Raw genomic sequence first — 16,868 nt, forward strand, 5'->3', positions numbered from 1 at the left:
TTAATCCCCATTTAACTAATACAACAACATTATAGGTTTCACATAAAATTAGTCAAAATGCCACATCACATTATTCTCATGAACATCATCATCTGGATGTGCATTAAGTTCTCATAGGCAATAAACATAAGATTACATCCATCCAAAGTAAGGTAATCACTGCAACAATTGATAGTCTAACACATTCTAAGCCATAAAACACACAAAGCACACTATAGCATATCACAAGTTAGGCACTCAAAATTTAGACACACATGAACAACTAATCTCCAATAATATGATCGCTTGATAACAAGATATCCACATTGCCAAACTGCAAACGAGAGAGGAATTATAACAAACAATGATGAAATGACCAATAAATAGGAATAACAAGAAGCTACATCTAAAAATAGATGAATTCCCTACTATATTGACTCAAAAGAGGCTAGGTTGTAGCAATACTAATCTCATTAGGAGAAATCAAAGATGGAGATGTGATCTTGATAGGAGGAGAAACAAGACAAATCTTTGTCATCAAAACATACAAGACTTCCAAGATATTCAAGATTCTTGAGAGTATCATCATTAAATGGTATTTTATCTACATCAACAAAGAATGGGGCAATCCATAAAAATCATCTAAGAAGAGATAGATGTATGGGTTTCCAAAGATCTCCCAATTTTTTCTTCTAAGTATGCATAGATAATTAATGCTAGTGTTAAAACTATGATCACCAATGTAAACCACAATGACAAAAAATTGATATGTTACGCAATGTACAAAAAATTGGGCCTACAAAGAAATTTTAACCCACACTCCAAGAATCAATACATGCTAATATAGATTATAATCCTATTAAATAGACAAATTTGTCACCACTTTACTTATGTGTTTAGTTACAACAAACATCAATCAACATAGCTAAAAAGACATGATTTCTAATCAAATATGCATGACTATAATTATCAATGTTATCACAATCCAAAATAAGACATTACTTATGAATATTCTACGACACATTTTACATATATTTTTCAATAGTTAGAAAAATAATGATGTCACTAGATATGGCCTCAATAAAAAATTCAATATATATAGATCAAAGCAACACCATAGATCACAAAAGTAGCCACTTTTTAAAGACCTTAAGTCCTAAAATAGAAGCATTATATCTATGTAAACACCTCTATTTGATTAGAATACATTAAATATAACCATAAAGTCGAAGTAAAGAACATTAAATATAGCCATAAAGTCGAAGTAAAGAAAAAGCCTCTTCTTGATACAACATCTTCTAACCAATACTTTATGTCCTTGTTTCCTTTTTATGTCCTTGTTTACTTTACAAAATCTTCTTCTTCCTTGTTCAAACCTTTTTGAATTCGGCTTTTGATAGCATTTTCCTACACCAATTATTAAACGAGGTGCAACAAAATAGATTATAAGCATTTATCATCATTAATAAAAATATTATATAGTAGTTATGCTTTACTTCTAACAAACTTCAGCTCTACACTACTTATAAAGCTGCAACATTTGTGGATAGAAGTGTTAGAAAGTAGTGAGACAAACTTACAACTACCAAACATTTGGACTTAAATAAATAAATGTCTTAATTATATAAGAAACACTAACAATGTATCAACCAATAATGGGGGGCGTGAATCTACAAAATTAAGGTTACTGCAAAGGTAGACATTGAGATGGAAGTCACTTTAATGGATTTAAGATGCATACTAAACACATGAAAGTTACTATATAACATTGACACATAGGAATACATAAATGTATGATACAATGATCATAACATATAACATATAATATGAAAGTTTAAAAAAAAACATGTAATTGCATTTGTTACATATCCATTGTTAGACAAAAATGGTTAATCACTTAATTATTTAATTAATCATCAATTAATTAAATCTCTTTTTTATTTTATTATACTTAAGCTAAACATAGAAGTGATTTAATTGCAATTGTTACACATAAGTTTATATAATTTCATTGTTAGACTAAAATGGGTAATCACCTAATTACTTAATTAATCATCAATTAATTAGGTCTCTTTTTTATTGTATTACACTTGAGCTAAACATAGAAGTAATTTTCTATATTTATTTTATAATGACGTAGGAGCGTCCCAAAAGAACTCAGATCGAGCCTAATGCTAAAAGCAAGCGGTCCCTTTATGTGCCTTGCGGAGCTAATGGACCATGTCATGTGGTGGATATGGGACCGAGCAACATTTAGATAGGTCTGCAGCTATCCACAACCAAATTCAGATCCTCATCTAGCATCTGGAGCCTATGCACACATTAGACCAATTATAGGACTGGGGAGACCAATGAGAACCACTTCCAACTGATTGGATCTAATATTTATACACATCAAGAGTTGTAGGAGATCATCAACAAAAGCTAGGTTGTAGTTAGGGAAATGCTAGTGATCTAGAAGAATTATGTCTATTCTTTCTTCTATAATAAGATCGTGATGGCCCATATGTCTACATGTGGGGTCAATGGATCAAATGTAAGGAGTATGTGAGGGTCTGCGGGCATGTAGTCATTATATTTTCTTCAATAAAAGTATTTGTTATCATCTGCATTCAATTCTTGTCGTGTTCCTGTGTAAGTTTTCGATTGCAAGGTTGGATAGTCCATTTTGGGCCCTCTAACCTTGATTGCATCAAGTGGTATCAGAGTAATATTCGAAGGTGAGAAGGTGGGAAATTCCAGAAGACCCTTGGTGTGGACAGATCATTGACTAGAGGTAGGCTGCTAGTGTTGCCAATTGATGGCCAAAGTGAGGCAATTGCAACCCTAAGACAAATCACAAAATTGAGGTAGGAACACCTAGATTGGAAGGAAAGATGTCACCAAGGAGGATGCTAGTGATGGGAAATGTTACTGGAAGAGTGGAAGAAATGATGGACATGATGAGAGCCATAAAAAATCGATTGCATGTCATGGAGGAAGGGCATAAACTCGAGACCAAAAGAAGAGAGTGATGATGAAGAGCTGCGATGCAAGAACAAGATGAGGATAGCCAGGAAGAAGAGGAGTCAGACTAGATGAAGATGATGAAGGCAATTTCTAGGATTGGAAAGAGGCCAAGGATCGAGATCCCAAGTTATGTTGGAAGCCTAGATTCAGAGGAGTTGATTGACTAGATAAACGAGATGGAGTACTTCAAATTTGAGGAGATTGAAGATCTAGAGTGAGTGAGGTTTTCCAAAACCAAACTGAAGGGACATGTCACCATCTAGCGGAAGAAGTCCAATTAGATAAAAACCGGAGGAGTGGATCATGAAATGGGATAGGATGTTAATTAAATCGAAGAGTCAATTTATACCCATAGACTATGAATTAGAATTACTAAAGGAGCTTCAAATTTTGTGGAAGAGAGAGAAGACAGTGAAGGTTTACAACAAGGACTTTCACAAGATGATCATCAGGAATGGACGCAGTGAAGCCAAGAGAGAGAAGGTAGTGTGATACATCAATGGCCTTAGAACCAACATTTAGGAGGAAATGAGTCTGGTTTGGATGACTGCCATGGAGGAAGTCTATCAATTTGCACTAAGGGTTGAGGATATGCTAGCTAGGAGAGCTAAAGAAACAAAAACTAGAGGGATTCTGAGAGGTGGACACAACGTATTGAGAGGAAACCATACACGAAGTGAACTAGAGGAAAGAACCCTTTCGAGAGAGAAGAGAGGAGACCTAGAGATAGTTCATATCACAACTGGAAGGAAAAAGAGGACCACCACCAAGATAATGAATACCAGAGGACAAAAAGAAGATTTGACCGAGGATCGAGAACATGTTTCAAGTGCGAAGAGATTGGACATCATGCCTTTGAGTACCGTCAAAGTAGTGCCAAAATGTTGAGAGATTCTAGGGCCAGAAATGCGTATGCCGAGGAAGAAGAGATAAATCGTTCAAAATTGAAGGTCATCCTAAAAAGGGTGAATCATTGGTTATGAGGAGAGTCATGTTGCAGAGGGAAGCTAGAGATGAAGTGACACAAAGAAGTCTATTCCTTACCAAGTGCAAGTCAAGACACAAGTCTTGTAAGGTTATCATTGACAATGGAAGCATAGACAATTTGGTCTTCGAGGAGATGGTACAAAAGTTAAACCTAAAGAGGATTAAACACCCCAACGCTTACCATATTGCATGGATACAAGATAATCATAAAATTTTGGTAAGTGAATAGTGTCTGTTAGTTTTCACATTGGCTCATATAAGGATCAAGTGTTGCGTGATATCATGTCGATGGAGGCTTGTCGCCTATTGTTGATGAGGCCTTGACAATATGATAGGAGGGACATACATGATGGGAGGAGGAATACTTACATCATAACTAAAGATGGCAAGAAGCATATCTTGATTGCCTTGGAGGAAGAACATAAGAAGGTGGCGCGTGGTGGAGCTAGGATCTCTTTAGTGGATGGGAGGAAGTTCCTGGATGGGCTAAAGCACGAGAACACTTGTTTTTCTCTCATTATGGGGAAATGCAATAGTAGGGATGTCGGAGATGTCAATGCAAGAGGAGTGGAGGTACCACAAGAAGAGATTACAAAGTTGCTTGAGAAATTTCAAGACATTGTGTTAGAGAACATTCTGAAGAGACTACCATCAGTTTGGAATATTAGCCATCACTTGGACTTGGTACCACAACTGGATGACACCGACAAAGAATGCGGAGTTAAGTATACAAGTTCATGAGTTGTTGGAGAAAGGGTTGATTCGAGACAACCTGAGTCCATGTGTTGTACCCATTGTCTTAGCATCAAAGAAAGATGGAGAATAGAGGATGTGTATTGACTCAAGAGCCATCAAGAAGATCACCATAAAGTATCAGTTTCCTTTGCCAAGGATGGATGACATAATGGATTGTTTGAGTGGTGCAAGATACTTCACCAAGATTGATCTCAAGAGAAAATACCATTAGTTCATAATCCAAGAGGGAGATCAATGGAAAACTGCATTCAAGACCAATGAGGGGCTATATGAGTGGTTGGTCATGCCTTTTAGACTCACTAATGTGTCGAGCACATTCATGCGACTAATGAATGAAGTACTAAAGGAATTCTTAGATAAGTTTCTCATTGTTCATATGGATGACATCATGATCTTTAGCAAGACAAGGGAAGAACAAATTCGACATATTAGGTGAGTGTTCTAGTGGTTGAGAGAAGAAAAGTTGTTGATCAACATCAAGAAATGTAGTTCCATGAAGGAGCTAAGTTTATTTGTGGTTTGTCATCTCCACCGAAGGGTTGAAGATGGATTTAGAGAAAGTGAGGGCAATTGCAAAATGGCCTATGCTAATAAACGTTGGGGAGGTAAGATCTTTTCATGGCTTGGCAAGACTAGAAGTTCATTAGGAATTTTAGTACCATTTGTGCACCTATGATGAAGACAATGTGGGAAAATTGGAAGGAGTTCAAGCAAACATTTGGAGCACAAAGAAGTTTTGAACTATTTTAGCAGAAAGTAATGGAGCAATTGGTGCTAACCTTGTCGGATTTCAACAAGGTCTTTCAAGTGAATTGTGATGCTAGTGGTAGTGCAATATGAGCTATTCTAAGCTAGGAAGGGAGATCAATTTCCTATTAAAAAGAAAAGTTGAATGATGTCTGAAGGAAGTATTCAGTATATGATCAAGAGTTCTATGCCATAATTCAAGCACTGAAGAAATAAAGGCATTATTGGCTACCAAACGAATTTGTATTGTACACTAATCACCAAGCACTCCAATACTTGAATAGTCAAGGAAAATTGAATCAAAGACACATGCAGTGGGTATAATTTTGCAGATTTACATTTTTTTCCTTAAACACCAAAGTGGAAAGTCAAATTGTGTTGCAAATGCATTCAGCAGATGAAAAAACCTGATGATGTAGATGAAAGTGACTATAATGGGATTTGAGGAGTTGAAGCACTTGTACAAAGATGATCTATACTTTGCAAAAGCATGAAAGAAAGTGAAGGACCGACGGTGATGAATAGGAGCAAGTGGTTGGAATATTTCATCTAGGATGGCATGTTGTTCAAAGAAAATCAGCTATGTATTCCTAGAAGCTCAATGAGGGAAAAATTGATCAAGGAGAAACATTCTGGAGGGTTGGCAGGACATTTTGGCAAAATAGTTACTTTGGTGAATGAAGGATTCTTTTGGCCTCAAATCTACAAAGATGTCTGGAAGTATGGGCAAGAGTGCAAGACTTGCCAAGTAGCTAAGCAAGTCAGCCAGAATATCGGATTGTACCAACCTCTTCCAATTCTGGAAATACCATGGGAGGATATTAGTATGGACTTTGTATTGGGACTACCGAGGACTCAGAGGGGACATGATTCCATATTTGTGGTGGTAGACCGATTCTCTAAGATGGCAAACTTCATTCCCTATAAAAAGACTCACGGTGTTACTCATATTCCCGACTTATTCTTCTGAGAAGTGAGGCTACATCGAGTATCGAAGAGCATTGTTTTAAATTGAGATACCAAGTTTTCCAAATACTTTTGGAGGACACTCTGGAAGGAGATGCAAACAAACCTAAATTTTAACTCAACATTTCACCCACAAACCAGTGGAAAGACCAAGGTAGTAAACAAAAGATTTAAAAACTTGCTCAAATGTTTGGTAAGAAATAAAATTGGGAATTGGCACTTGATCTTGCCACAACTAGAGTTTGCATTCAATAATTCAATAATTTGGAGCACCAAACGAATACCATTTGAGATCATTACTGAATTGTACCCTAGAGGAGTGACTAAACTCCAGACAACAACCCACTAGATAAGAAGAGTGCAGAGGTAGAGGAGTTTGCAGAACATATGAAGACTATCCACAAGGAGGTCAAGAAACACTTGGAGACCATGAACAACCAATACAAGAAGTGAGTGGACATCAAGCAAAGACAAAAGGAATTTGAGGTTGGAGATGGAGTCATGGTGTATCTCTGGAAGGAGAGATTTCTAGTATGCAAATACAACAAGTTGATGATGAAGTTTTGGCCTTGCAGAATCATCTGAAAGTATGATTTTGAAATGCCTACAAATTGGAGTTACGGGAGGGTGTAGACCTTTCATCAATCTTCAACATTCCACATCTCCATCAATTTCATGGAGCACAAGAGGACAACATAGAATAATTTCCACAACAGTAGCAACTACAATCACCACTAGAATAGATTGAACAAATGCTAGATAGTCGAACTAGATGCAGTACCCGAAATAAGGAATACAAGGAATATCTAGCCAAATGGAAGAACAAAGTAATGGAGTACACAACTTGGGTCTCAAATAAGGAACTGAAAAATTTTGGGGCACACCTGGCAACATTTGAGGTGCACTTTTCAAATAAACTTGGGGTTGTGACATAAGAGTGTCTCAAAAGATCTCAGTCTAAACCTAATGCCAGAAGTAGACGGATCCTTTTTATGCCTTGTGAGCTAATGGAGTATGCCATGTAGTGGATATGGGACTGAGAAACATCTAGATCGGTCTACACCTATCCGCACCTAGATTTAGACCATCTTCTAGCATCCAAAGCCTATGCACACGTTACATTGATTATAGGATTGGGGAGGTCAATGTGGACCACTTCCAACTAATTGGATCTAATATTTAAACACGTCAAGAAGCATAGGAGATCATTAGCAGTAGCTACGGTGTATTTAGGGAGTATTAATTAGGGAAAAGCTAGTCCAGAAGACTTTTATTTGTTCTTTCTTCTATAATAAGCCCATGGTGGCCAATATGTTTGCATGTGGGGCCAATGGGTTGAATGTAAGAAGTATGTGAGGGCTTGCAAGCATATAGTCATTTCATTTTCTTCAATAAAAGTTTGTTATCATCCACATTCAATTCTTCTTATCTTCCTATGTAATTTTTCGACTGCAAGATTGGACAATCCATTCCAAACCCTCCAACCTTGATTGCATCACGTAATATCTCATAGCATAAGATGAGGACACTTGTCATGATCTAATTTAATCCTCACCCAGCGTTTCATTTGGGGTTGCTTTTTTCCTTTTCTTGTTATTAGGATTCAATATTTATCATTGTAATCATACAATCCATAATCATTCAATGTAATAGCTCAATCATGATGTTTTTTTTGATAAATTCATTTCTCAAGGTTGCCTAGTACAATCCAAGGATTTTTCTCTCTTTATGTGATAGGTGTTTTGGTTGCAAGTGATTTTTGGGAGTTGTGAGGCTCACTATCAACTCCAATATGGTACAAAGCACCATGTGTGACTCTTTCTACATTTTTTGAGAGATGCATCCTTGAGATAAAAATTATCTCATCCTAGTAGAATGAAATGGGCATCACCCTTGTGTTTAAAATGATTGAAAACCATAATATTACTTATTCAAAAGTTCAAACCAAAGAAATTGAAAAAAAAAACATTAAAAAAAATTAGCACCTACATAGATCTCAAGGGAAAAATATGTATTACTATATAGATTCATACAACTATACAATCATGATAAGGTCTACATGTACAAAATTCAACAACCCAGGCATAGGAATAGTGGTAAAAATAAAAAATTTGACGAGTGATTTAAGTTCTTGGGTGATCCTACCTTTTTGCCATCACCTATCACATCAAAGTGGCATTTATATGTTCTTTTTTGGGGTTTTCGACAATGGCCGTTTCCTCCACTATTACTCGCCCCATTCAGGGTTGTAGGGATATAATCCATCAATGACTTTGATTTTGATCCATGACGTTTATCAATCCTACTAATGACATTTTCAAAGTTACTAATGATGATATCTCAGCACCCACTAGCGCGATCTTACCAACCAACATTTTTCTTAGATTGTTGTCAACAAACCCGATGACTTTAAAACCTCAACAACCAAAAAAATCATGTTGGTAATTTTTAAATATCTGAGGGAATATTATGACCATAGAAACATATTTGAGTCTTTGAATTAACGATGTCATCATCATGTCGATGACTATACACTCATCTTGGGACCCTACGACTACCAATTGTGCCCTAAACAAGCTAATTTTTTTTAGTTGTAACTTAGGCATATTGTGTCCTAATTACACATCACTTAAGCTTACTTAGGGAATTGGATAGGAGTAGTTGGAGCATTTCCACTTTAGGTGGACTTATCATTTATTACTTTATCACATCCACCTTTCGTGGTTGCACTTTTCCACCTTTTGTGGTGTTCTCGCACTATCACTTTTTCACTTTTGGTGGGACGATAGATTTTCACTTTTTGTCTCATGTCATAAGATTAAGACATTTATCATAATCTTATGCACTCCTATGTTCTCACTTTGGCTATATAACCAAGGGATCTCCTATGTAATAATAGTTCAATTGTTTGCATCATCAATAGGAATACAATTTATTCTTGTCATGTTCTATCTCTCTTGTTGTTGTGCTTTTCTTTTGGCCTCTAGATCTTGGGTGGCTACCTTTATAGCCAATTCTTACATGGTATTAGAGATTTTAGAGTGCCATTGGTATTCCATTGGAAAGTTTTGTTTTAGGTCAAAATTGGAGCTTAATGAGTCAATTTTGAGGCTACCATTGGATTCAAGAGTTTTGAGAAAGCCATAATTGTATTTTGTTTCATCCAAATCTGAATTCAGAGGCCAAATCTAGAGCAATTTGAAGTTTGCATGTGTGACAACGATTAAGGCGTCATAATTACACAGACAATTTTCAAAAATTGATATCTCCATCATCCAAACTCCTTTTTTTGAGAAAGTTTTTTTAATTTGGGGTAGAATTTCATGCTCTTCACAATAGTGAAGGATTTTTCTTATTTTCATACATAGTTTTTTTCAAAAAATTGTGAAATCCCTATTTTTGGAACTTTTGGGGCATCATTCAGGCTCATATGAACTTCTTTTCATGTGCAACATTTTTTCAAAGCACATAATTTTTTTTGTATTTATAGTGGCGCTATCAATTTGTAGTCACTATGATCATAAATTTCACTTTCACCACATGCCCTTATTTAGCTTATTTTTGGCAAATGTAATTCATATATCACAGTTTGGTCTTTTGCATATTGATTTGAGTCTAATATTGCTTAATTGTGGCAATTGTAATCCCTAAAAATTAGAAGCCCAATTTACCTTTGTTTTGCAAGTGGTCATTGTAATAGCACCAAGTAGAGTGCCATATCATTTCTCTTTGTGGGGTTATTTGATTGAGTGAACTAGGAGGTGTCTTGTGTGCTTGTGCCTTCTCTCTCTCTTGTGCTCTTTTGATTTTATGTTATGGGTTCTCCTAAATTTCCACTTTTAACTCCACATAATTATGCAACATGGAAAATAAATGCATGGAGTAAGCTCATGGGAAAATGAGTAACTCGCCACGTTGATGGAACCATTTCAAAACCATTAGATGCAAGTTTGAAAATGGATTGGCTCCTTAAAAGTTCTATGGCTCTTGGAGTGTTGGGGAAAGTATATATCACCTGATCTTATCTTTCATATTGAAAAGTGTAGGACAATCAAAGAAGCTTGGGATAAACTTAGTCAATTGTATGGTCAAGTTGATGAGATTAGATGATACACACTTGAAAGTGTTCTCCTAAATTTGGATCCTAAGGATTTTGATACAATCCAAGACTATGTCACTAAGGCAAATGAGCTAAGACAACAACTCAAGCATTGTGGCATTAAGAAGGATGCATAGTTGGTCTTCAATTTGTTGGGTAATCTTCCTTTCGAATCTGCATATTTTTTTTCTAGTTTCTACACTCATCGGTTGACAATGGGGAGTGTCTATACTACATCATCCTTTGATTCATTCACTGAAATGTTGATGCTTGAACAAGCAAAGTTTAACACAATGAGTATTCTCAAGTCATCCAAGTCACATGCTTTGGTGGCTAATCTTGAGAAAGGTTCCAACAAGAAGTAGAAGCAATCAAAGCCAAAGCCACAATAAGATAGAGTACAATCTTCCTCTCCTCGACAAAAAAATTCTACATCCTCTCCTAAGGGATAATCATCTAAGAAAGATAACTTACTTGTGCATATTGCAAGAAGTTAGGACATGATGAACACCATTGTCACAAGAAGGATATTGATGAATTGAAGCATCTTCTTGAGAAGAATAGAATCGGTTTTCCTTCTAAAGTGTCTACTTTAGCTGCTTCTTCTTCTTCCAAAGAAAAAGAATTTGATAAGGGCCGGAAAGGGTCACACTTTTGGGACAAGTAAAGGACAACCTCTTTGTGCTACTACAAGTCATGATTCAAGGAGATGGCTTCTAGATTTGAGAGCTTCTCATCATATGACATATTTTCAATGTATGTTCTCTTCATTTGAGCCTTGCAACATGCCACCTATTTTGATGGGAAATCATACATATATGAATGCAATTGGTAAGGGATCTATTCATATTGGGGATGGCACCTTCAATGATGTGGTGTGTGTACCTCACTTGACAAACAATCTTCTTTCCATCTATCAAATCACTCATAGTGTAGCAAGGAAGACTGTGGAGTTCACTCCTGGTTCAGTTATCATTAGAGACTTGGAGAGTAAAGCTATCATTGCTACTAGGGTGTTGGATCATGCATCTCGATTGTACTCCTTTTCAGACTTTGTTCCCATCAGTGACTTTGATTCTTTGGATGATGAACACACTTCTTGTGTGGATTATGATATTGAGGAGTAATCTAGTTACTTGAACTTGGTTGTTCTCACATGTGATGCAGTTCTTGAGCCTTGCATTTTATCTCCTCCTATTGATATCGCATCTACTGTTGCTCCTAATGATGCTACAATTTTGGCTTCTTGTGATTCAATGTAGTAGGATATACATTGTCTTCCAACTATAGTTCTTGGGGATGATTACTTGACAAACATTGCAGGTTTTTTTGTGGAGTCCTACATTGCAAATTTTAGTGAGATCATTGATGATATTCATCTTTTCTTTGATGGAGATGATCCTTCTTTAATTGTTGTGAGGGAGCACTCTAACCCTCTTGTTCATTCTCTACATAAATATTCTTTCGGGTTTGATGTGATTGTGGATACTTATGTACAACATTTGGAGGTCTCTTTATCTTTAGAGGAGTCACTTGAGTCTTTGGATCATGTTCTACATACATCTTCACTAGATCTTGTATTATCTTTTTCAGCAGTGTGGCCTAGTGCACCTGATTTGGAAGGGGAAACCTTCAGCATCAACATGGGGACACTTGAGAAGCTTTTAGAGACTCCATACATTTTGGTTTTCTTCCTACATCTACCTTTCAGGATTGGGGAGACATCATTCATACACCTTTGATTTTGTTTCTTCTTAAGGGGAGGAACATTGTTCGAAAATTTTGGACTAGCTTCTACATCTAGCTTGGAGCATCTACCATTGGTGCACATTCTACATGGAAGGGGGTCTACTTGGTCTGTCTTCTTCTCTCTTATGGGGGGACTTTGTCCTCATGTGGGGTTTTGTCCTTCTCATTCTTCTTTAAGAGTTCTTTTGTGTTTTCATATCTCTTTTGCAGGGGAGTTTTTTCCTATTAGGTTTTCTCCCTTTCTCCATTTGTGTGAGATTGCATTGCATTTGTTCATGGGTACCTATCATGGCCTAGTAGTCAGGACCCATCTTGCACTATTATCTTTTTTGCACATCTCCCTAAGTTGCACTTAAGGGGGGGTGTTAGTGTAATTAAGGTATTTTACCTTGGTTATTTCTCACCTAGGTCCTAATTACATGTCACTTACGCTTACTTAGGGGATTGCATAAGAGTACTTGGAACATTTCCACTTTAGGTGCACTTATCATGTTATTATTTTATCACATCCACCGTTCGTGGCCGCACTTTTCCACCTTAGGTGGACTTATCATGTTATTACTTTATCACATCCATCTTCCGTAGTTGCACTTTTCTACGTTTGGTGGGTGATACACCTTTTTGGTGTTATCATACTATCACTTTTTCACTTTTAGTGAGATGATAGCTTTACACTTTTTGTCTCATCTCATAAGATTATGACACTTATCATAATCTTATGCACTCCTATGTTCTCACCTTGGATATATAACCAAGGGATCTCCTATGTAATAAAAGTCTAGTTCTTTGCATCATTGATATGAATACAGTTTATTATTGTCGTATTTTATCTCTCTAGTTGATGTGCTTTCCATTTGGTCTCTAGATCTTATATGGCTACCTCCATAGACAATTCTTGTAGTTAAAATTAAGACAAAAGAGGAAAATCAAAGAAACCAACTACAACTAACAAAAGACGAATGAGATAAAGAATATGTAGAGAAAAAAGATCTAAGAAAGCAAGATAGAATAAACTGTGGAAAAAATAAAGTTGTAATAATAATTAGAGGAATTGGCACCAAAAAGGAAAAATACAAAAAGATGAGATTGAAAAAGACGAAGATAATAAACAAAATATTTCCTAACAAGAGAAAAACATGATTTCAAGAAATAATTATACAAGAGAAAAAAATTGATCATTACAACAACTCATGTTTTTAGAAAGAGAACCCCAACTATTGAAAGAACTAGCAAGTTTTGGAAAAAGAAGAAAATATTTTAGAAAAATTAAAGAAATTCTCAAAATATTGGAAATGATTCTATATTTGTGGTGATGGATAGATTCTCAAAGAAGGCACATTTCATACCTTATAAGAAGACAACAAATATAGTACATGTTGCTACCTATTTTTCAAGGACGTGGTGAGATTACATGGATTACATAAGAGCATAGTTTCAGACAAAGATACTAAGTTGTTGGATATTTTTGGAGAACACTTTGGAAGAAGATGAAAGAAGACTTGAAATTTAGTTCTACTTTTCACCCATAGACTGATGCACAGACAAAGGTAGTGAATAGGAGTTTGGGAAATTTGTTGAGATGCTTAATGGGAGAGAAAATCGGAAATTGGGATTTGATTCTTGCACAAGTAGAATTTGCCTCCAATAATTCAGTGAACACGAATACCGAAAGAACGCCTTTCGAGATTGTTATCGAAGCACACCATAGAGGCATATCAGAATTGAGAGATATCGGTACTCAAGATAAAAGGAGTGTGGAAGGAGAAGAATTTGCACAGCATATGAAGAGAGTGCATACTCAAGTTAAACAACATTTGGAAGACATGAACAACAAGTATAAGGAGAAAGCATATGAGAAGAGGTGACATAAGGAATTTAAAGTTGGCGATGAAGTGATGGTGTACCTGAGAAAAGAGAGATTTCCAGCTATAACCTATAACAAGTTGAAGATGAGGAAGTTTGGACCTTGTAAGATCTTGAAGAAATTCAGTTCCGGAAATCCATATGAAGTGGAGTTACCAGATAGTTTGGGTATTTCACCTATACTCAACATTGTGGATCTACATCAGTACCATGAGGCAAAATTCAGTGAGGACAGTATGGGAGACTTGGAGAAGTAGATGTCCCAGAGGGAACCGAACCAGATTGAAGACATTTTGGATAGTAGGATTGGGCGAAGCACCCGAAGCAATCAATACAAAGAGTATCTTGTGAAGTGGAAGGGCAGACTAGTTGAAAATTCATCATGGATTTCTCATGCAGAGGTAGACCGTCTTGGTTTTCCTTCTGACCCCAACAAAGTGAGGGACTCACTTTTTTTGAACAACCCCAGATGTCTTGTTGGCAATGTTTTCATTGGTGTCAATAAGAGTAACAAAGATGACAAGAGGTTACAGAGAAGCAAGTAGCAGGTGTGCATAACACGAAGACAGGAGAAGCGCATAACTTGTAGGTTATACAGTTGTGCATAACACGTCGTATTATGCTAGACAAACGATGTAGGTTGTAGAGGAAAAAAATCCCTTCGATGACAATTTTTCGATGAGACAAGGCTTCTGTCTCAGCGACAATGCTTTCCAATGTAAGATGGCGATTCGGCAAAACCATTTTCTTGCTTCATCGAGCTTCATTTTTATACCGACATAATTCGTCTTCTGTGTAGTGGTCGCCATGTCTTGGCAACAAGCAGTTTGTGTCGAGTGGGCCCTCCTTATCGTGCGCTTTGTCATCTAGCTAGCAGTTGTGCATTGGTCCATCAAGATGATGATGTATGCATGTGGGATACCACGATGTATTTGAGTGAAGGAAAGAGACCTTGCGGGATAAAAAAGTCGGAGGCAAATGGTGTATCCCGCTACCCCACACCATAGAAGGCCAGGGTGATATAACCGTGTGGATTAACAAGGATAAAGGTAAGAGGTCGCTCCCTGTATCCTGCAGCAAGATGGACTGCAACAAAAATATCTCGTGCAATAACAAAACAGTGAAGCATGATGCTCCCTGCCATCCCACATCACTGATAACCAAACCAAATTGGTCCTGCGGGATAAGAAATAGATGGAAGGATAGAGGCTCCCTTCTATCCTGCGTCGTCAAAACGTGAGAAGCGATGGTCATGCGGGGCAACACAAGGAGAAGCAAGAGATGTCTCCCGCCATCCCACACTGTATAATGTTGAGGATGAAAAGTCATGCGAGGTAAGTAAGAACAAAGTAAAGGATGTCCTCGCTATCCTGCAGTTGGGAAGCATAGATGAAAAGGAGTCTGCAGGGCATCAAGAAGCAGGATGTCTAATACATCCTACTAGCCCGCATAAGTAAAAAAGACTTGAAGATAACATAAGTGAAGGAGATACGTTCGCCACTATCCCGCAATGCTAATAACTAGAGGATGGAACTCTTGTGGGGCAAGACAAATTGAAAATAGTGCATCCCACTAGCTCGCCCGAGGAAAAGGGGTTTGAGAATGATCATGCGGGCTAACGAAGAGAAAGTAGTTGGTGGCTCCCGCCATCCCGCAAACATATCTGAGATATGCATAACACGAAAGTTAGTCACAGGATGGAGTTTGATGGTTGTGTGCAGTCCGATAGTCAACGTGGCAAGTTGACTATGGTTGACCAATGTTGATCAAGCAACTTGAATGCCAAATGTGAAGATTGTGACACACAATTTGCATGTCGATATAGATGACAATCAACGTGGCAGTTGACCGTGGTTTGACCAACTCATTTGAATGTCATTTTGATGATGTAGTTCTTACAAGTGCAAGAAGGGGAATAAGAATCTGATTAATCTATTAATAGTGTGTTGTCGACTACCAACTGAGGATTTCTTAAATGGAGGTAGCTCTGATCGAATCAATCAGAACAGGAGGATGGAGAATGCATTAATGGAGACCACGTTGTAGGTTGTTTGTGTGGCTCGAGGAAGAATACGAGACCTCTTCGAGCAGGGGAAAATTACTAAACTTAGTAATCTAAGTATAGAGAATAATCTAAAAGAAAGAAAGGATGCATTTAATATAGGCAACCAGTCTAAGAACATATTAAGGCAAAGAATAAAATCTCCTACAGTAGAAATCTCCGAGAGAATAGAACTGAATAAAATATTTGGATTTTAGCTTTAGAGGGAAAATCTTAGGTGTACAAATCAAATTGAATCATGCAGCAGATTTGATGAGATTTGACAATGGTAGGTGTGGTTGTTGAGATAGAGATAGAGGTGGAAATAAAATTTTCACCTTGAGTCTACAGTGAGGTGTTAGGATGAAGGTTGAGTGGCTGCCAAGAGAAGAAGTAGAGTCTACAGAAGTAGAAATAGAGAAGACATTTTTTTTAGAAAAGGTGAAGCAAAGATAAGGAGAACTAGAGGCCGAGAGAAGAAGATAATCAGACAAAGGAAGAAGAGGAAGAAGAGGAAGAACCTCAATAGGAAGAAAAATCCACTCTCACATGTGAAAAATTTGTAACTGTTACAAAACACATTTGTAACAAGGTTTTATCATTGTATTGAAAAACTTAATATTATTGTATCTCTTTGAGTGGGTGCTCAGAGTAGCGGTAGGTGCTCCTTGA

General features: G+C 37.0%; 1 protein-coding gene across 4 annotated transcripts in view; it reads right to left on the minus strand.

The window, feature by feature from the left end:
• Positions 1 to 1,051: 1,051 nt before the first annotated feature.
• The window catches only part of LOC131060780 (choline-phosphate cytidylyltransferase 2), a 218,502-nt gene continuing 202,685 nt past the window's right edge, over positions 1,052 to 16,868 (minus strand). For all 4 annotated transcript variants that reach the window (XM_057994172.2, XM_057994170.2, XM_057994174.1 and 1 more), the window contains one exon: positions 1,052 to 1,386. In XM_057994172.2, the coding sequence (XP_057850155.1) occupies positions 1,321 to 1,386 (66 nt within the window). In that variant the 3' untranslated portion in view covers positions 1,052 to 1,320. The remainder of the gene's footprint in view (positions 1,387 to 16,868) is intronic.

Source organism: Cryptomeria japonica, chromosome 10, assembly GCF_030272615.1.
Source record: "Cryptomeria japonica chromosome 10, Sugi_1.0, whole genome shotgun sequence".
In the NCBI taxonomy this organism is placed as follows: domain Eukaryota; kingdom Viridiplantae; phylum Streptophyta; class Pinopsida; order Cupressales; family Cupressaceae; genus Cryptomeria; species Cryptomeria japonica.